The sequence below is a fragment of the Brassica rapa genome, chromosome A09 (assembly GCF_000309985.2).
Source record: "Brassica rapa cultivar Chiifu-401-42 chromosome A09, CAAS_Brap_v3.01, whole genome shotgun sequence".
Taxonomy (NCBI): domain Eukaryota; kingdom Viridiplantae; phylum Streptophyta; class Magnoliopsida; order Brassicales; family Brassicaceae; genus Brassica; species Brassica rapa.
This window is the reverse complement of record NC_024803.2, coordinates 32805664-32827710: the sequence shown is the minus strand read 5'-3', so window position 1 is coordinate 32827710 and position 22047 is coordinate 32805664. Positions and strand designations below refer to the sequence as shown.

Here is a 22047-nt window from a genome sequence, read left to right as displayed (position 1 = left end):
TTGTTAACGTTTATCCCATTAAATGTATCAAAATTATTCAATTCGTTGCAGTCATAAACTAAGAAAATTAAAAACGCACATAAACATAAGAAATCAAAACATAATAGACTCTTCTGTTGTCCAGATTTGCATCTACAATCCTATAAAATAATCAGGGATTCATATTCAAAAGTAACTTATAGACCCAAAATTTAGTTTCATTTTTGCAGATTACAAGCGTTACCATTCCTCTTCATTGCTTGCTTGTTATTATGCATCCACACTTTGAAAACCTGTCTTCTCAGATTCACCAACCTACAGAACTTATTGATCTCCTCTTCGTCTTTCTTCAGGATCCTCCACCCTAGCCTCTCTGCAAATTCCTTCATCTTTTCCTTTTGTTCTTCATTGATCTTCGTCCTTATCCTCTTCTTCTTCGGAAGATACAATCCACGTGGTTGTATCATCGCCTTGTACAAGCTACCACTGCGGTAAAACGCCGGAGACATCAGCTCTTGTGTACTATTTATATGTTCGTAGACTTCCTTCCGGTGAAAACTCCGGTGGCAACTGCATGCTGCGCATTTTAGCGCACCGAGTGTGCCCTCTTCTCCTCCAGGCATGAACTCGCAGCATCCGTCCACCACGTGTCCTCCGGTTGAGACCGCGTGGTTCTTCTGGCACTCCTTGTACTTGGTTTCTTGGTCACCACGTGAACTCGGTTTATGGTTTTCTTTCTTGACCAAGAATGGAGGTAAAGTCGGATCTAAACCGGGTTTGGCTTTCGGATAAGAGTTGGTATGTGGTTTTGCTTCTAAGATTTTGGTTGAGATTTTTGTTGTGGTAGCAATTGCATTGCATTTTCCTCCATGCTCCATTGTTAATTTGACTGAAAAAAAAAGACAACTTCGTAATACTTAGAGTTATCACACTAATGCATGCAGAAAAGCTTATCTCATGTGGTTAATGATTAGTTCTTATCTTATTAATTAAGGCTTATAAAAGAAAGCTGATGGAGTTTAGTCTCACCTGGATAGGGATTGTAGATCTTATTGTTTCAGCAAAAGAGCTAGTATAAGTTCAAAAAAAAAAAAAAAGCAAAAGAGCTAGTAGTGTGGATTTGGAAGATGAGACTGATAATTGAAAGAAGATGGAGAGACGTAGAAATGGTGGTGGTGACTGGTGATGACGTGGGTGCATCTGTTTCCTATCACCCATCAAGTTTAATTTCACATGAAAATCCAACAAAGTATTGATTGTTATTTTAAAAACACTCAAAACGTACTAGAGAGTAGAGAGTAGAGAGAGAGAGAAGAGTGTGTGTGAGTGGTGGTGCCTCTTAATTTCGAGACATTGTCATGTGTTTGTTATCTCTCACTACCTGCAACTTTGGCCCATCTCCCATTATTGCATGTGTCTACTTTTCTCCATTTTCTTTTGTGACAAATTTTATTGGGGCTACTAATTAATGCGTGTCTGCAAAAACCCTAGGTTAGTCAAACTATTTACCAACTAGTAAAGACTTCAGAGTGGCGGATCTAGAACAAGATTTGATCAGGGGCAAAACTATCAAACACTGTCCAAATCTTTATAATTATAAATTTTAACGGGGGCAAATTAAAAAATCTGACTAAAATTACGAATTCATGGTAGATTCGCCAATTCATTTCAGACTGTGGAAAGAGAAATGGAGAAGAAACTCAGTTAATGATTTTAGTTTAGTTGAATTATGTGTCATTTGATATATAAATCAAATTGAAATCGGGTGTTAAGGAGTAGTTCACATTTACATATATAAAAAGTCTGATATATCATAAAATAGTGATATAAAACCAATTATATGACCACTGTTTGTATAAATACACTCTCATAATATCTCTGTTTAATTATCAGGCGTCAAAACTTCTCAATCCGAACTAGTTAATGTTACAATAAATATGAGAAAAATAAGCAGTATCAACAACTGTGATGACTTAGATTTGCATGGAGATTAGTTGGTATTTAATACAGCTTCAACTTCCCATACCAACGTAACTAGGGTTACTGGACAAGCTTTAGCAATAACTAAACAGGGGCAATTCTTAAGTCTTGAAAGAGAAGACTTGTTAAATTAATTTTCTGGTGGAACGGGGTTGAGTGAAAAAGGAATAAAAGCTGGTCCACATAAGCACAAACAAAGACCTGCACTTTTCATTTATCTCCACATGCCTCACGTCTTGTTTTCAGATTCTGTGTTTTCTCACAGCTGTGTTACACTTTATGATAATCGTCTTATATACCAAATATAGCGAAATGAATGAAAAATAGATTTGCCATATAGAAACTCCGCCAAATCTTTAGACTTTAGTAACTTGTTGAACATATATGACATGGCAGAGTCAGATCCAAGCTTTCTGATTAATTTAATTGGGTCACTGGAGACATTGGCCGAAGTCCAATAGTGTTGTTACAATGAACCCAAGCAAAATGAAACTAGTTTTGATAATGTATTTCTACGGTAGTACACAAGTTACAACCACCACACTGTTAAAAGTACAAATGCATTTTCCTCTCACGTGCTCTAAATTGCGCAAAGACAGGAAAACGAAACTCAAGATTTTCCAGCAAGTGAAGCTTGGAAGAGAAGCGAAGATGCAACAACAAGTGGTTGATGGGCGTGGAATAGCTTCTTCATCACAAGGTGAGAGATTAGCTGTCCTGACCGACCAAGAAGAAGTGTGCCCTGAGTATGCAATCAATGACCCCCAAGATTAATTACAACCAATTATGCTAGATATAGAAGAAACATCAAAAAAAAAATGAAAACGAGGTTCATGGATTAGGGAAGATTGACAGAATCTATTCCAAAGGAAAAAAAGCTACTAATCATAAGGCATATACCAATTCAGGAAACTTACTTCAAATAAATGTTAATGTCTCTTCTCCTTTCTAATTATAGTATACTCCGGCATTCAATGGCAGAGATGGGTATTATTACCTGACTAGTTTATTTAGACAACTTGGTCTTAGAAGTCTTGTTAGACTCGATGAGTCTCCACATGTACCATGAACCAACGGACCTGAAAGGCCTCCACTTCTCACAAAGCTGCTCCATCTGCAACGGACCAGGAAGATTTTTCAAACCGTAAAGATCCTTCACGCCTTTCCTCACGCCGAGATCCCCCACAGGCAACACATCAGGCCTGTGAAGCGAGAATATCATGAACATGTGAACCGTCCACACTCCAATCCCCTTAACCGAAGTTAACCGGTCGGTCAGCTCTCCATCGCTCATTTCCAGAATCATCTCATCGGAAAGCTCGCCGCTTTTGTATTTTCCGGCTAAGTCGTGGAGGTAGCTCGCTTTCCTCCCGGAGACGCCGATCTTACGAAGATCCACGGCGGAGACTGAGATGACGGACTCAGGGAGGACACCTGATTCTCCGCCGGGGAACAGAGAGATGAACCGATCGTAGATGCACTTCGCAGCCTTGGTGGCGAGCTGTTGGTAGAGGATGGATCTCGCTAGGGAGAGGAACGGTGTGCTGGTTGATTCGAACACGGGGGGAGTGTTGTGAGCCGAGATTACTCCTCCGAGGAGCTCGTCGGAGATTAGGAGGTGGCGGAGCGCGATATCAACCGTCGACTTCGAGGATAGAGGAGACGCGGTGATCGTCGTCGGCGACGGATTCAGATCATCTAACGAAACTCTCCGGAGTTTACGGGGTCGGAAAGTGATTTGTGAAGAGCGAGAGGGCTCTGCAGCTTCGAGATTGACGGCGGAGATTGGCGACGGAGGTCGGCTTAATGCGGTTAGGGTTTTACGGAGAGACATGGCGACGACAGGATTGGTCTGCGGTTCTGTGATGATCGTCAAACTCGTTAGCAGTTTACTGTCGGAGAGAAGTGCTTCGCCTTAAGCCCAATCAAACTCTTTGTTGGGGCTCTTAATGGGCCTCGATAATTATCAGTCGGCCCCTATATAGCCCAATAATACGTTTTGGACTGAATTACACACTGCAGGTCGTCGATACCATTGAGCTAATTAGTGGCTCTGATTTCTATATCCTTGCGCAAAGCCTAATACAAATCTTAATAACGCTCATTTTAGCCCGATTTTTCTGAAGCTTGTGATCTCGCACATGTGGTAGATTATCATTTTTTTTTTTTGTTAACAATGTACTTTGGCCAAAGTCTAATCTATAGTGAGACAATATTATACTACTACTCTGACTTTGGGTTTTGTAATTAGCCAGCCATACGACATGGTTATCTCTTCATTTGCCTAAACAATAGCAACTTAGTTATTGACAAGAATTGAATAACATCAATAAAACTACGCCTTGTTTCACCTTAGCCTTGGATATCACTACGTGGTTAAGATATCAAACTTAGATATTGAAGAAAGTTTAATATTACAAAATATCAAAATAATTATTAGTATAACAATGAGATTTTGTGTGATCGTGCACAGTAGATTAAAAAGCTGGTAGATTAGTACAAACAATGCTGCAGAATCGGTTCAGTAGAAACTAATATAAAAAACAAATGAAAATATTCTGTTCAGCGCATATTGACACGAACATAAGGTCAAGATGAGGTAAATTGATTAAAGACAAAACGACGGTCAATATATGAAGGAGGAGAGAGAAAAATAGAGCATAATACGACAAAAATAAGTTCATTAAATCACTACAATGCTCTGATCCATACTGAACACACAACAGTACCACAGACATGAGTAAACCCACATTGGTACGATCAGAATCTAATCTCCTTATTCGACGATTAGATTTCAATCTCCAAAATTTTATTTTATTTAGTTTTTAATCAATTAAACACACACACAATAATAATTAAAGTCTCAGTTGTGAAATTCAGAGACTCAGCTGGAACTGAAACTTATCCTTCCAACCACAAAACTATATACATTAAAATAGTTGTATCCTATGTCTTTATTTTTGGCCTGTGTTTTTCTCTGAACTACAAACTCTTTTTTCTTACTAAAGTCATGATTACATCAATCCATGTATTTTATGTGTGATATTCACATTCACCATACTATTCATTTCAAAGGCTAAAGGCAGAGAAATTTCCCATAGAGGAAGAGGTTTAAATTCTGAAAATGAAAATAGAAAGTCGAAATTTTAAAATTGATCACAGCTCTACTTTATAGATAAACAATAAGTTAGACCGTCGCTTTCAATACCATTAACATCGTCACTTCTATCTTTTTTCCAAACATTTCTTACTTTTTTTAAAAATTAGACATAATATAATAAAAACCACATGGAAAATTTAAAATCTAACGTAAATTGCTCTTTCCTTTTTTTATCTGGTGAAGTCATGGACAAGACTTGCCCTATCCGCCACATTAAGCCTCCACGAAAGAAACGGAACGCCGCCGTGACCACCATCAGAATCACAGTTACTAGCTCCAGCGCCGCCGTAATCATCCATGAACCTAATCTCGTTTGCCGGATAGTTGCACGGAACCCTCTGAGTCGTGTGATGACCCCACAAAGTACCATTATTGTTGTTACCAGTTGCAATACTGTAGTTGTTGTAGCCGGCGTTGTGATGACTGTAGTGATCAACTGCTACGGGTGCAGCTCCGACGACCGCGTTCACTGAAGCCGCCGTGGTTCTTCTCTCTTCCTTTTTGAAACGAATGCCGCATGCGTTGCATAGGGACTGTAAATTCCAAAAACATCCATATCATTTAACCATCAATATCACAATTTAATGTCGTTTTCAATAAATAAAGCTTATAGAGAATCGGATTTCTTTTTTTTTTTGAAGGATGAAATAACTTCGGTTCAAAAATCTTTTTATTTATATAAGAGGTCGCTTTTGAAAGTTTCAAAAACATGTCCAACACCTAATTAACCATCAAAAGCACTATTCAATGATGTATACAATAAGTAGAGTTATATTCACAGTAAAAATCCGTTAAAGAGTACGAAAAATAAAGAGAAAAAGAGGTGAAATGTATACTTTTTTGCAATCATTGTTTTATTTGTTGATTATCCACAAGAAAATTCATTTTGTTGCGTATTAATAGGCTACCTTAGGGCCTCTAGGACCATTTCTCCATAGTGGAGTTGAGGTTGTGTCACAGTTGGCACAGCGTCTGGCAAGGAGAGAGTCGCCACCGCCGCTGCCGTTGCCACCGGAGCAACCGCGTCCTGGCTTGATGGAATTAGCAATGGAGTAAGAAGGGACGTTACTAGGCGTCATTTTGGAGTTGTTGTTGTTTTTGTTTTGAAGCAAGTCCCAGAAGTTGGAGATGCAAGAAGACGCACCAGAAGGAGTAGAGCGTCTGCGTTTCTCATCCTCCTCACAAAGGCGTGTGGAAGGAGTTCCAAGAGAGAGAGTGCAGTCAACGACGGAGGAAGAGTAATAATCCTCGCCATTAGGCTCGTAAACGCCGCCGCTTTGCATGGAAAAGACCGTTGAGTAAGAGCCGGCGTTGGAGTTGTTGTTGTAGCAGCTGCTTTGGTTGTGGTGGTGGAACATTCCGCAAGAATGACAATACTGCCCCTGCATTGAAGTATTGTAGGGAGTCTGCATCATCTCTCTCTCTAACTTTGAAAACCCTAAGTCTAAATTAAGAGAAGATAAAGAAACTCTGAAGAGATAGATTGAAGTAGCAGGTTTTTACGTTGGAGTGGAGTGAAGTGAAGAAAATAGAAGAGGGTCTCACACCTATATATAGAATCAGAAGTGTATACGCAGGTTTTTAGTAAAACGAATATTTAAAATCAATAGAATATGTGGGGACGCAGCTTTTTACGAAGAACATATTAATTTATAGTATCATTTAATCAAGTGGGGTTAGTTTGCTTTTAAATGTTTTTTTATTACAAAATACGATGTACCAGTTCATCAAGTTTTACAGCAAAGTAAAAAAATAAACTTACGGTATCTGACTATGTCGATAATCAATTGAATCAAATAGACTTATTTTGAGTTAATTAGCTCATGTTTTTCTATATTTAGTATAACAAAGACATTCCTTAAGGAGGTGATTAGCCTTTACAAAAAAAGGATGACAAGGTATAGAAATTACATGACGACATACATTATAAAAATATGTAGAAGACAAACAAATGTACTTAGTGGTAATATAGTATTATATGGTCTGGATGGTCTACCCTGAAAATAACGAATTTAGTAACGCTAATACACGGCTCTTTCCCAAATTACGAGAATTAGTGTAAACTTCTATTCGATGATTCACGAGTTATGAAAAAAAAAATTACAGGGGAAATTTAAATAGATTTGTAATTAAGAACAGCTCGAAACTATGTAGAAAATCGAAATCATTCATTTAGAGGCTTCCATAATCTTCAGAATAAACTTTGGCTAGATCTGTTTGACAAAAAAAACTTTGGTTAGATCTTAGTGTTAATAAATGAGATGGTGGGATCGGTTGAAAAACATGCAAGTTTTGGACAACCATATATCATACATACAAACTCTTGTTAATTGATTATTACTTTTAAAAGTACTAATGATTATGTCACTCACACACGAATGTTTCCTATATCTTACATAATTGTAAAAAGGATTTGAAATTATCTTCTTGTGGAGTAAAACCAAACATGCAAAATACTCGAAGAAGTAGAAGAAGGAGAGAGTGATGTGATGTTGATGGTCAAAATTTAGCCCACGTGACAAGGGGTGAGAGAGGAGATGAAGAAGAGTACAGTCATCACTGCAAAAAATCTCCGATCACGAGGATCAAATTTTGATTTTTTATTTGTTCTCTTCCAAATAAATCTCTGTCTCTTTCCGTATTTCTGCCCTAAAACCCTAATCTCACGCGCACCTGCCAACTCGCGCGTTGCCTCGTCCTTTTACTTCCACATCGCAGTCACACGTTCGATATCTGCTCAGCCTCATGTGGTTAATGATGATCCATGATGATGTAAGTAAAATGACTGAGATTTGGTTATTAGATTTCTTCAAAACTTGTAGCTATAGCTAGAGTCTACTCTACTCTTGTCGTCAACGAATACTAGTCTTCTTCCCTTATTTAATTGGATTTGTTTTGTTTTTCTGAACTTGTGTATGTTTATGTTTATGCTTTAATTAATTAAAACCCTCCATTTCTTCAAATCGTGGACACTCGATTGTTACATTTGCAGATAGAAGATAGGAGAAACCATTCAGTTGCATATATAGGCAGCAGTGGTGATGGAATGATGTATCTATTATTTACCTATATGTAAGTTTTTCAAAGATATATACATAATCCAATTATATATTCTTTCTACGTTTTCAAATATCATTTTTAGTCTTGCGAAATATTTGACAATGAAATTTTTTACCTGATAAAAATAAAATAAAAAAACCTTGCAAATGCCTAATACTAATAAGAAGAAAAATACTAAAATCTGAAAGAAAAAATATTAAGTTTTGATATTTGTGAGTGTTACGGGGGGCTTTTACTTGACCATTGAAGGATGGCATATAAAAAAGTATTCAGTCACACCATGTGAGACCATCTCCAACCCACCTTTATTTTTATTTCTATATTTTTCTCCAAAATAGAAAAACTTTATTATAGAGGTGAATTTGCTTCAATGTATGCTTTTATAATAGAGTTCCTCTATTTATAGGGGAAAATATAGAGATTTGCTATTTTCATCTCTAAATATAGAGGTAAAAAGTAGGATTCTTCTATATTTTCTTTTAAAATAGAGATCTCTATTATAGAGTTGGATTTGCTAATATAAAGATATACATTGGAGATGCTCTGAAGGTCACATAATCAGAGTGGTATTTAATTTGGGTGGATTAACTATATAATGAGAATCACAATATTTTATTTTAATTTTTGGATAAGCTAGATGGTTAGAGCCGACACCATATTGGAGGATGTAAGGGCATCTTCATCTCTACTCTATTTTTTTCTCTAAAATGGAATAAAACTGAATATGGAGTAAAAAATGCTTCAACTCAACTTCATATCTCACTCCATAATGAAATTTACTCTATAAATGGAGTAATCTATTTTTTGTTTGTTCATCACTGCATTATGAAGTGGAAAATGAAGTAGAGTTGGAGAAAGTTTACTCTATTTTCACTTTTACTCCATTTTGAAGAAAAAAATGGAATTATACATTGGAGATGTTCTAATGCCCAACTTGCAGAGGATTTTCAAGCTCGTTCCATTTGTATTGTACATTTTAGGATAAATATTTATAGGAAAATTTGACCCTATAATAAAAAAAAACTATATTTCATCATCTAACCATATAATCATCTCTCTCTTCATTTCCCTTCCTATCTCTCTCTACTTTCTTACTACCAAACTAATATTTTTCCCGTTATAGTCATCTAGCAAATTAACCCATATTTTTAATCTTATTATAATTTTAACTTACAATAGAATAAATTTTAAATTTATCTAAAAAATAGCTAATAGTGTTATTTCATTTTTATTCATTACTCAGTTTTGCAATATACAATAAAATTATTAACAAAACTCAACTCTAATGTAGAATTACTTTGTTTTGAAGTATAGAAGAAAAGTACATTGGAGTTGTTAAAAAAAGCGAGATACATATAAAACATGCTATGAAATTATATCATAAAGTTGAGAAAAAAACACAATGTATAAAACATTCTCAATAATCTTAGTGAAATATAACGTCTGGCGAAAAATATTCAGTGGTCTCGTTAGAAGTTAATTAGAACAACAATCATGGTCATGATATGGTTTGGTAACGTATCGAAATCCTATGAGAATCCAATTCCTTGTGGGAATTTTAATGAAGAGAACACGAAGTTAGAATCATAATGACATGAGAATATCCAGGAAGATTTGGATGAATTTTTAGAGTAACAAGAAAAATATTGCATGAAAAGAAAAGCTAATAGATTAGATTGTGAATAACCCAAAAGATAAAGGGAAGAATCCCCTCTATTCAAGTGAAGTACCTTCCCAGAATCATCAAAGCAACAGTCCAATAAGCCTATCCATACACTTGTATGAATTATATATCTCCTTTTTATTCTATATTTTATATTTTTCATTTTTCATTTTTCATGTTAGCTTAGCAAGAGAGAGATTCGACTCTTGAATCTTGATGGGTCAAAGAAGGACTCTCTAAAAAGGAAAGGTCAAAGAACTAATAATACTCCCCATAAATTTGATCTTGAACTATTGAAAAGAAACAAAGAAAAAGCTATTGGACCCACCACCTCTTAAATCATTACACCTAATAGTAATACCACATGATAAAATTATTTTCCTCTATAGCTAAATTATAGTGATATACTGTCATACTGATATGGTACGGGGTACTTGTATATGTTTCGATGGATAATTAAGGTATATCTAATTTGAATCTCTAAACATTAAAACTTTGATCTCATGATATGAAAGAATAATATGTATGCTGAAAAAAATCCAAAAAATTGAACATGTAAGGAATCAGATGTAAAACATGTACAGCTTGAAATGGTGAAAGTCTTATAGCTGAACAAATTACACATACTATGTCTGATTAAATACACAAATTCAGACCAATTTAGGAGGCTTTGCTTCGAGTTATCCCTTTACAATTTCAAATCAGATGACCGTTTATGGATGAACACTTGAAGTGGAAATATATCAGACCAGTTGCTCCATATTATATATTCTCTAAATTAATTTGAATTTTGATCCGTATATTAAACAAAAAAAGGAGGCTCAACAATTGTGATCAAAAGACGAACTTATTTATTGGTAAGCTATCTTGTTGTTGCGCAGTTATCATATTCGAACATTTAGAAGAAAAAAACATTTGAAAACAATAATTTTAAAATAAAAGGGCAAAATCAGATCGTCTTGAGATTGCTGAAACTTAGTTCGACTATACGACCACCACTTTCCAAAAGATGCTCTGTCGAACGTTAATATTTATAGAGTTTTAAAACTCTAATTATTGTACGTAATCTATATTTATAGTAATTTTGTTAAACTCGAAACGTAAAACTGTGATAACCCCGAGACACAAAGCGTTACGTTTCGCCACTACATGCAAAGCTACTAATATCTCACACGACCCAACAAGCCGTGACCAATACGCTCCCATCCTACCACCAGTTTTTGAACTCACGGGCTTGCAGGCGCCTTGTTATGTAGTGATACGAATAAACCAAGCACTTCGCTAATGCCCATAAATAAACTACGTATAATTAAATTGAAGGCACGAGATCAGATTTTCGTAATTTTTTTTTTTTTTTCCCCCAGATTTTCGTAATTATACTCCGGGATTTTCTTGATAAGGAAATTTAATTTACTAATTATTTACATTTTTTTTTTGATTAACCTAGGGTATCCCAGACCAATAGAGAAGCCACTATAATTATTTACTTTCTTATTTGTTCACAATATTAATTTTCCAGCAATCATTTTAAAAATTTCACAATTGTAAATATTTATAAAAATATATTTATTCTTATCAGTCTTAACTAATAATGAAAATTCAAACAAGCTTGTAAGACCATCCCCATCAGAGAGATGATGAAGAGTTTCTACTCATTATTATACTATTAAAAAAAATGACAAGACACTAAACAAATGTATCTCTTCTTATAAGTTTTTAAAACCGATTAGAACTTCATTTTCTTAAATCTTAACCTGTCTTCTTTTTATTGGTTACAAATTATTTTATTTTAAAATTAATTTTTAATCAGTTAATAAAGTGAACAAATAATAATAATTTATAGCTTAGAACATCTCTAACCCCAGTCCATATTTGACTCCAAAATATAAAAACTAGAGGGAAAAATAAAGCGATGAATAAAAAATAAAAGCATTACTCTATAAATGGAGTAATCTTTTTTTTTTGTTCATTACTCAATTTTCACAATTTTGGAGTAAAATATAAAGTGGTGTTGGAGATACTTAGATACTCAATTTGAGTTTTTTACCGTTGTCATGCCCTAAGAGCATCTCCAAAAAAACTCTCTATGCAAAATCTATATTTAAAGTTTTAAGGTGTTATTCTCCAAAAACAAAACTTCAAATTTAACTTCAAAATTGTTTGTAATTTACACTATGGTCCTTATATTTGTCATAATTAATATAAATCCATAAAACTTTTTATAAATATTAACACATATATATAAATATTATAGTAATATTAATTAATAAAATTTTACACTAAATTATAAATAAAAATACATAACTAAATATTAAACTACAAGCAAAATATCACATTATTACATAAAATTATTTTCTTAATGCTCCATTTTAGATTATACAAAATTTGTTTGGACAATTTTAGAAGTTTCGGAGCAAATTTACTAGACTATTAGTGTCTATGTAATATTTAAATTTGTGTAATAATTATGTCTTCATGTATTTTTTCAAAAATTGTTAAGTTCTTTTTTTGTAATATTTTTGTTGTCTAATTCTTATTTTAAAATATTATAAATATGATGTATAATTAATTATAAGGACCAAGATGCAAATAAAAAATAAAACTTCAAATTTAGAGTTTTGAGTAGTGTTTCACTTCTTAGGGCATCTTCATCTCTACTTCATTTTTTCCTCTAAAATAGAGTAAAAGTAAATATGAAGTAAGAAATGCTCCAACCCAACTACATATCTCATTCCATAATGAAATTTACTCCATAAATGGAGTAATCTATTTTTTGTTTGTTCATAACTTTTACTCCATTATGGACTGGAAAATTGAGTAAGGTTGAAACAATTTTACTCCATTTTTATTTTTACTATATTTTGGAGGAAAAAATAGTAGTTTTACATTGGAGATGCTATTAAAACTCTAAATTTGAAGTTTTGAAACTTTTTTTTTAGAGAGCAAAAAAAACTTTATATTTGAAGTTATAGAGTTTCTTTTGGAGATGCTCTAAGAAAATTAAAAACGAAAGTTCAGAGAATCATGAATTTGTTTAATTAACTCTAATCCGCAATGAAAATTAGATAAAATTACAATCTTAAAAAACTAATTTTAGTATTCAATATGTTTTAACAAAAAAATACCTTACTCAGATTTAATTTGAATTTACATTTTAGTATATACCTATTCATAAAATTGTTAACAAAGAGTTTTAAATATCAACGCTGAGTTGGGTTAGTGGTTCGTGCCCCTTCAGCGTATTACCAAAGACTGCGTCTTGTTCAAGAGGATTAGTACCTTCTGATTATCAGAAAAAAAAACAAAGAACAAATGAAAAAGACTGTTCGTAGTCCGCTACGAGAGCAGTAAAACTACTTGGTGTTTGATGATGATGCAAATGCAAATGATGATGACCATGTATTCGGTGGATTCGGCAGGACCCACGAAGTTCCAAAAATGTTTTCGCCAGTTCCAAGAAAACATAAAGCGAGGGAGAGAGATCGTATTTTTGGTGAAGACGAGTGAATTAGTTGAATTAATCCATTTTGTCGTTAATCAGAGTGCCACGTGGACACATGTAGCTAGATTTAGTTTTCCGCATGCATGCATGCATGTAAAGTAATCAAATGATAACTTAGTAATAACTATTTTAAACTAATGTTTAGTTTATTTTAATATATATAGTAGTATGTGTTGGTTTATGAGTTGTTCCTCAAAAGTTACAAAACACGACTGGAATGTTTCTTCTCTCTGCCTTTTGATGGATTCTGCTTTCTCTTTTATTTTTGTTTGAAAATTCTGTTTGTATGGTGTGTGTTCTTTAAAAATGAAAAATCATTATAGGGGTTGCTAACTAAGAATGATTTCTGCTTTCATGATATACATTAAAAGTAATGTGAATACTATTGTCTATGGGTAGATATAAATATAGTTGTATACAAAATATAAGTTTTTTTGGAGGAAGAAAATTGTAGACTAAATTATTAGTATATTATGGCAAAACTAGTGTACTTTGTTATATTTCTCATCCAAATTTTTTTTCCAAAGAATTGCAATTTAGCATGTCGCTTCTGTTACCTAACAAAAAAGGATGTCGCTTCCAAATACCCCGTGATTTTTTTTTTCGTTAAACGGTTAACTATATAAAAGTATAACAGTTCAGTTTCAGCTGTCCTATGTTTAGACCATTTTTTTTTGTCTACGGCTCCTGTAACTTCATGTTGTCGCCTCCAAAGCGTCTCTTCACACGTCTTAAGGATCTCATGTTTAAAATTCTTAAACATGGTTAATGGAAGTTTTTAAGGTGAAGTTCTTAACAGAATATAAAAAATCATCTTTTAACTTTTAACTCTAATAATTTTCATTAATCATGCTTTTAGTATAATTCATTTAGTACAAAATTCAGCTATACTTTTGTATTTAGTCAAAGTGGTATGGTTGACTGGAACATAGGCGTAGTATATCTTTCCTTTTATTTTAAGTTAAAAATACCACAAATTATCTTATACATTTTTTCAGATTATCTTATGCATATATAAGCTTTGATAAATTATTAGTATATCTAAAAATCTTAGGGATGGATGACGGATATAATTCTGTAACAATTTATTCGTTTGTGTGTAATGGATGAATTAACCGCATATATCAAATGAGATGAAAGTGGCAGAGGCAAAAGAAAAGCAAGAGAAACAAATGTAGGAATGGTCCAATGTATGTGAAGATTGCAAAAGTGGAAAAGGAAAATTGTTGGACCAACAAGAGGAATGCCCCAAGATTGGGAGAGGTATCAATCATGATACAAAACATAAGATATGAATAAATAAATATGATCAAAGGTAGTCACTTTGGTCCATGGTACATCTTTGCTAGCTTGACCAATTCTTCTAGGACACAAACGTATGTTGGATTTGTTGTATCATCTTTACCCAACAAGTTTCTCTTTTTAAAATATATACTACATTTTTGGTCCTAACGATAACTCCACTTTGAATCTTCCACTTATTATTCTTTTGTCTTCGACACAACACAGTTTTTTTCAACTTTTTTCTTGTTCTTGTAGCTCAATAGCTTTAGAGCATAAAGAGGGAGACACACTATAGCAAAAAGAGAGACATTCCATCTTAGTTCGGACAATCGTCGAAAATATAATCTTGTAACTACTTTAGATATCCAAAGTGCCCTGCCAAAGCAAGATAGAAGCAACAGCCTAAAAAATCAAGAATTCGATTCAACAAACTGATTACTACTTAGAAATATATAGTTCCCCCAGCCCACATATAGTAAAATTTGGTCATTGGCCTAAGCTTATGTTATAAAAAAAACATTTTCAAATACGTAGAGGAAATAGTTAACAAGGAAAACATGTCCTAAAACTAAACACAATTTATGCGCGCTAATCAGCTGTATATCTGACATACCACAGATGACTCGCACTAAATCATTATTTGTTAAACCTTTTAATTACATAAAGCTATTGTATTATTTGCAATCTTATGTTTCATAATCTGTTTTTTAATGAAATGGAAAAGTAATTTATTTGTAAAACAAAAAAAAACGATTTATATTATGAAAATTGTTAAACCTTGTAATTACATAAAGCTATTGTATTTATTTGCATTCATATGTTTCATAATCTGTTTTTTAATGAAATGGAAAAGTAATTTATTTGTAAAACAAAAAAAAGGAGATTTATATTATGAAATTAGGAATATTAAATAGTATAGATAAGATACAAATACATATATCCAATGAGTTAATATAAAAGGTCAAAAACCTGTCCGTCACTGGGAAAAATGCAGAGATGGATCATAAGAATTTTCAAAAGGCAGAATGATATTATTGATATGAATTGGCACTTCAAACCATTTTTCGAATCTTCAGAACCTCTTCGCTTCTCCCATCGAATTTCGTTTTGACTCTTTTAACAATGCACGCCGTTCGGCGTAGTCGTACTACTTCCTATACATAGCCCCCCTATACTACTATCTCTTCTTCTTTCCTTACCCAATCGACACGTTTCTAGCCGTTTTATTTTTAAATCCTATTCAAAGACAGCATGCAATTTAATTCCACAATTACTATTATCAGATTCAGACCCATGTATGAGTCCATTAAGCAAACATTACACGATCAAAGGACAGGACAAGAGGAGAAACACAACAATTTCGTGCAAGCAAAACACTTGAATTACAAAGTGTGATGAAAGTAATTTTAAGACATGAAAGAATGTTTGTTACATGTTTTGGAATCTAATTAACTTGGTCTTTGTCACGGTTCAGGCAAGTTACTTTTGAAGCTATCGGCCTCGCCACCCGGAAACAGACTTGGGGACAAGTGAAATAGCGTTGGAGGCAGCTTCTAACCTGCACAGTCCCCGAAGGTTAATCTGTTTATTCTCCACACTACAAATGAAAACTTCAGTAGAGAGACAAAGAGAGGGAAAGTAGTAGTAGTAGTACTTTGATATATCTTCAACAGCCTTAATGACTTCCGTGGAACTAGTTTCAAGAACTTGATCTCCAAACACAATCTCGTCTAACACTGTATGCATCTGCAACGTTGTAAACGCAATAAAGACGATGACACAAGTCACTACTCACTACTACTAACACGTTTTTGTATCATGTGGTTATCCGAAAACTGTGCAAACTATTATGCGGCACCAGTATACCTTGCTGTAGTTGAGCACAATGTCGAGTTCACAGACATTGCTGAAGCATTTGTCCAGTGTTTCAACAAGAACTACAAATGCAAGAATAAGACTGAAGTAATCATGCTATGAAAGATACATGTTTTCCACAAGCTTTAAAAGAGGAAAAAAGAACAAATGAGCAACCATTCATATATTTCACATCAGCTGGTGACAAGAGTAGAGTCATTTCTATAGGACTTAAAACCCAATATACACAGGGATTTAATTAAAACCCAATGCAATATCAAAATCCAAAGTACACAAACACCCACATCTCTGTTACAAACCAACTAAGCCAGCACACCATTCATATCCATCTCATGATAACAAGCTAAGACACTGGTACGATTCTACAAATCACGAGTCTGATTTCTATTGTCTCTGTTTCTACTTTGTATATTTTACTTCCTCACAGCTGATTGCAATTTCAGTTTTTCTTCACACATGTAATATACTGTTTTTATATTAAAAACCACATAATATGATTTTTTTTTATCACATTCTGATTAGAACAATAGTGATATACAAACAGATAAAGAAAAAGCGCAGCTTGAATGAGATCAAGCATAGCAAGCTCATTCTCTGATCCATCAAAAACAAGCACGAAATAGAGAGTAGCATAGTGTTTGTACACAAGCCGAGAATCCTTCACTCGATTATACACAACAATAAGTTGCCTCAACTCAAACAAAGCAAAAACGATTCAAATAATCATTCATGAAGGAGATCCATTAATTACCGGGCCAAACAATGAATCCATCTCCAGAAAACTGCTTACATTCTCAGGTCTACTGCACAATACTACTGTCCAACATAGTGATTATTACATACACAATTAGATCCTCTAAACCTTCTGCCTCGCTCAGAGTGTCTTCTGATCGGCTTAGCTAATAACACCACATTCGATCCTCTAAACCTTCTCTCTTACTTAGAGGTTTTCATAATTAACATTTGATGTTACGAACAAGGTTGCTTGGGAGAGAAGAAGGAGATACAATATAAAAATATCTCTTATTTATTAAAATGAGCATTTACAAGTATATATAGTTAGGATTTACAATTGGTTAAGATAACCACACTTCTAACTAAACCACTAAACCGGGTATATACATCAATAGGCCCCCTCAAGATGAGCTTCCAAAGATATTATGAAGACTCATCTTGGACTTAAGATGCTCAAACTGATAAGGAAACAAAGGCTTCGTGAATAGGTCAGCAACCTGATCTTCAGTCCGTACATGAAGAGTCTTGAGAGTTCCACGATCAAGCCTTTCCCGAACAAAATGACAATCATTCTCAATATGTTTAGTCCTCTCATGAAAAACCGGATTAGTAGCGATGTAGATAGCTGCTGTACTGTCAGAGAATAATATAGGAGTGTGAATCTGAGGAACCTTCAGATCATTCAATAACTTGATAAGCCAAACCATCTCTTTAGAAGAATTAGACAATGCTCTGTACTCTGCTTCAGCAGAAGAACAAGAGACCGTGTCTTGCTTTGTTGAACGCCAGGAGATCAACGAATCACCAAGAAACATAGCCATACCAGTTGTTGAACGTCTGCTATCACGACATGAATTCCAGTCCACATCAGCAAAACCTTTCAAAGTCAAGTCATCAGAGGCAGAGTAGAAGAGCCCCTGACCCACCGTTCCTTTAATGTACTGCAAAACTCGATACACGGCATGAAGATGAGGAGAACGTGGTGCTGAAGAGAATTGACATAACCGGTTCACCGCATAAGTAATATCTGGTCGTGTGATCGTCAAATACATCAAACGACCAACAAGACTTCGATACATCGCCGGATCAGAGATCAGTTCACCATCTTTAAGGGACATATGAAGATTAGGAATCATAGGTGTAGATGTAGGTTTACAACCCAACATACCCGAAGAAGTGAGGATCTCTAAAGCATATTTCCGTTGACAAATAGAAATGCCCTCACTTGAACGAGCGATCTCCAAGCCTAAGAAATACTTCAAAACACCAAGATCCCGGAGTTTAAACTGCTGAGATAAGTCTTGAATCAGAGACTTGGAGATAGATTCATTAGTACTAGCAACAATGATATCATCAACATAGACCAACACTGCCAGAAAATGACCATCAGCACAAGACTTCAGAAACAAAGTATGATCTCCAGTGCCTGTGGTAAAACCCAACCTCAACAAAGCAGCGGAAAATTTCAGAAACCATTGCCGTGATGCCTGCTTTAACCCATAAATCGATTTATTCAAACGAAACACAGCATTTTTAAGCAAAGTAAGACCTTTCCGCTCTGCATAGCCATCAGGGATCTTCATATAAATTTCTTCATTCAACTCACCATTCAAAAATGCGTTTGAAATATCAAGTTGATGAAGAAACCATTTCCGAGATGCAGCTACCTTCAATAGAAACCGAACAGTAGTGAGCTTAGCTACTGGTGAGAATGTCTCAGTGTAGTCTAAACCCTCCTTCTGTGTGTATCCTTTAGCAACAACACGAACCTTCCTCCTCTCAAGAGTACCATCCGCATTAAACTTCAGAGAATAAAGAACCTTGCAACCAACTGCTTTCTTTCCAGCAGGTAGAGTAGCAACCGACCAAGTATTTGTATCTTCCATAGCATTAAACTCCTTATCAACTGCTTCACACCATTCTTTAGAATCCTTTGCCTCAGAAAATGATTGAGGAATTGGGATTTTTGTGATGGTATTGATATATGATAAGTGAGATGGAGAGATTTTAGAATATGAAAGAGAAGACGAAATGGGATATTGTAGATCAGAATCCAACGTATAACAATGATAATCCTGTAAATGAGCAGGTTGTTTACGTGGTCTGGAAGAAATTTGTGGTGGAAGAACAGGAGATGGATAAATTTCTGAAGAGGATGATGATGATAAAGGTATGTTACCTGAAGACAAAGGCGGTGTGAAGAGTTTCAGCGCAGCTTCATTCATAGGAGACGAAGCCAATGGAAATATCTCCTCATGAAAGATGACATTTCTCGAGATAGAAATCTTGTTAGTCTCCAAATCAAGTAGCTTGTAACCCTTGTAACCAGACAGATATCCCAGAAGAACACAAGCTCTTGATCTTGGCTGGAACTTATGCCTCTGTTTCGGAGAAGTAGAGCCATAACACAAACAGCCAAAAGTCCTCATTTGATCATAAGAAAGAATCTTACCAGTTAAAACTTCATGTGGAGTCTTATTACCAAGCAGAGGAGACGGTGTACGATTGATGACAAAGATCGCACACAGTACACAATCACCCCAGTAGGCAAGCGGAAGCTGAGACTGAAACATGAAGGCTCTGGCTACGTTGAGGATGTGCTGGTGTTTTCGCTCGACCACAGAGTTCTGCTCTGGTGTTTCCGGGCAAGAATGGTAAGCAAAAATCCCTTTTTCTTGAAAGAACTTCGAGAATTTCAATTCTGGAGCATTGTCTGATCGCACGGATTTAACTTTCACATTGTACTGATTCTCTACTTGATTCACAAAAGCAGGGAACACGCTGATTACTTCATCCTTTGTACGTAGTAAATAAACCCAAGTGGCACGGGAGTGATCATCCACAATAGTCAAGAAATATCGAAAACCATCCACTGTCTCAACTGAAAATGGTCCCCAAACATCAATATGTAAAAGCTCAAAGTTTGAATTACATATGTTGTTTGGTGAAGGAAAAGAAAGTTTCTTCTGCTTGGCCAAATGGCATATATGACAGAAAGAATTCCCTTTATTCTTGGATCTTGTTGTTCCCAAAGCTTCAGAGATCAAATCAAGTCTTGAGAACGAGGCATGTCCGAGTCTGTTGTGCCAAGTACCAATATCAACAACTGCATTCACCATCACAAAAGCTTCATTGACATCCAGCACATACAGATTACCCACTCTTCTACCCTGACCAATCGTCGAGCCCTTGGTACGATCCTGTATTTCACAAGTAGACGGATCAAACATAACTCTGGAACCAAGATCAGTAGTCAAGGAGCTTATACTGATGAGGTTTAACCGAAACTCCGGTATAAACAACACATTCTTGAGAAGAATATGCTTGTTTAATTGAACATTGCCCACTCCACTGATCTTTATTAAAGAACCATTAGGCAAATTCACAGAGCTAGTCACATTCATATCCAAAGAAATGAAAGATGCTTTATCATGAGAAACATGATGTGTAGCACCCGAATCTAGAACCCATGTATTGGTATTAAGAGTATGCCGAGATACAGTAAGTATGCCAACAAAACAAAAGGTAGACTGAGAGAAAGTGATACCTGGGAGATCAGTAGGTGTCTGAGATGTAGAAGCATCACCTGAACCAGCAACTGCATTACTCTGAAGTTGAGAACTAAACAGGGCAATGAATTGTTGAATCTGATCTTTAGAAAGATTCCCAATCAAGTTGTCAAGTGGAGCAGGTTTTGCGTCTAGCTGAGTAGAAACATTCACTTGAGGAGTCACAGAAGTAGAAGGTTTCTGAAACTTCTCAGGTGTCTTTCCTTTCATGTTATAACCCGGTGGAAAACCATGCTTCTTGTAGTATCTCTCAGCAATGTGACCAACTTTGTTGCAGAAAGAACAAATTGGTTTCCCTTTGTGAGCACCAGACTGGACATAGCATATGGTCGAAGTATTCTGAGGTAGATTAGGAGACTCAGAAACTTGAAATGCAGCAGGTGATATAGCAGAGGTGAAGCTCTTCTGGCTATCATCCTGATCAAGAATGTTATACACCTCTGTTAAAGAAGGTAAAGTCTTCTTCATGATGATCTGACGACGGATGACTGCATATGACTCGTTGAGACCAGCCAGGAACTTCACAATCTTAGCTCGTTCTGCCTTTTGATGAAGACGAAGAGCTTTCCCACACACACAAGGATCATCAGGTTCTTCACAGTTCTCCAAATTACTCCACAATGTCTTCAACTTAGTAAAGTAATCAGAGAGGGAAAGTGAACCTTGACGCAAATCCTGTATCTCCTGTGTGAGGTTGTAAGTCCGAGGAAGGTTAGTCATATGGAAACGGCTATGTAAATCATTCCAAACATCCGTCGCATCATTCAAACGAAGAATACTCCGATAGATCTGAGTTGTAACCGAGTTAAGAATCCACGACTTAACAAGGCTGTTACAACGAGACCATACACGAAAGTTTAAATCAGATTCAAGAGGACGAGGAAGCGATCCATCTACAAATCCAATCTTATTCTTCGCATCTAAAGCTATCTTCATGGCTGCTTCCCAATCATCAAAGTTCAATCCATCAAGCTTCAGGGAAATGAGAATCAGACCTGGATGATCGGAAGTATGCATAAAGAACGGAGAATGAATCGAGTTCGTAAGATCGACACCGGTAGTCGCCTGCGAAGCCTGAGAATCCGGACCAGAGATCGCCGGAGAAGCTATCGGAGCTGTACGGGTCGTCAAACGAGTCGATCGACGAGTTAACTTTTTCACAGAAACCATCGCAACTTGTAGATCGATGAATCACGAGCTCGAGCAAGATAGATCAAGTAAAAATCAAGCTCAATATTAG

The 22047-nt window shown here is 35.3% G+C and overlaps 4 protein-coding genes across 10 annotated transcripts; all 4 read right to left on the bottom strand.

Annotated features, from left to right (window-relative positions):
* Positions 1-23: 23 nt before the first annotated feature.
* Positions 24-2111, bottom strand: LOC103841009 (zinc-finger homeodomain protein 7). 2 transcript variants are annotated; one of them, XM_033281196.1, is made up of 3 exons: positions 1094-2111; positions 1009-1054; positions 24-868 (listed from the first exon to the last, which is right to left on the bottom strand). In XM_033281196.1, the coding sequence occupies exon 3, from the start codon at positions 855-857 to the stop codon at positions 198-200; it is 660 nt and encodes a 219-aa protein (XP_033137087.1). In that variant the 5' UTR covers positions 858-868; positions 1009-1054; positions 1094-2111; the 3' UTR covers positions 24-197. The 2 variants fall into 2 exon arrangements, with proteins under 2 accessions (XP_033137087.1, XP_009115766.1); XM_009117518.3 differs by having other exon boundaries at positions 1009-2111.
* Positions 2112-2349: 238 nt separating this feature from the next.
* LOC103841008 (DNA-3-methyladenine glycosylase 1) lies at positions 2350-4835 on the bottom strand. 4 transcript variants are annotated; one of them, XM_009117517.3, is made up of 2 exons: positions 2957-4835; positions 2350-2701 (listed from the first exon to the last, which is right to left on the bottom strand). In XM_009117517.3, the coding sequence occupies exon 1, from the start codon at positions 3791-3793 to the stop codon at positions 2966-2968; it is 828 nt and encodes a 275-aa protein (XP_009115765.1). In that variant the 5' UTR covers positions 3794-4835; the 3' UTR covers positions 2350-2701; positions 2957-2965. The 4 variants fall into 4 exon arrangements, 3 of the variants coding, with proteins under 3 accessions (XP_009115765.1, XP_033137072.1, XP_018509658.1); XR_627758.3 differs by having other exon boundaries at positions 2432-2701; positions 2877-4835; XM_033281181.1 differs by having other exon boundaries at positions 2432-2705; positions 2955-4835.
* A 249-nt stretch (positions 4836-5084) lies between these two features.
* LOC103841007 (GATA transcription factor 18) lies at positions 5085-9980 on the bottom strand. Its single transcript, XM_009117516.3, has 2 exons — positions 6028-9980; positions 5085-5652 (listed from the first exon to the last, which is right to left on the bottom strand). The coding sequence occupies exons 1-2, from the start codon at positions 6532-6534 to the stop codon at positions 5290-5292; spliced, it is 870 nt and encodes a 289-aa protein (XP_009115764.1). The 5' UTR covers positions 6535-9980; the 3' UTR covers positions 5085-5289.
* Positions 9981-10209: 229 nt separating this feature from the next.
* Positions 10210-22024, bottom strand: LOC108869685 (retrovirus-related Pol polyprotein from transposon RE1). Of its 3 annotated transcripts, XM_033281072.1 has the most exons (3): positions 16495-22024; positions 16283-16374; positions 10210-16186 (listed from the first exon to the last, which is right to left on the bottom strand). In XM_033281072.1, the coding sequence occupies exon 1, from the start codon at positions 21975-21977 to the stop codon at positions 17640-17642; it is 4338 nt and encodes a 1445-aa protein (XP_033136963.1). In that variant the 5' UTR covers positions 21978-22024; the 3' UTR covers positions 10210-16186; positions 16283-16374; positions 16495-17639. The 3 variants fall into 3 exon arrangements, with proteins under 3 accessions (XP_033136963.1, XP_033136961.1, XP_033136962.1); XM_033281070.1 differs by having other exon boundaries at positions 16283-22024; XM_033281071.1 differs by having other exon boundaries at positions 10210-16374.
* Between the last annotated feature and the right edge of the window lie 23 nt (positions 22025-22047).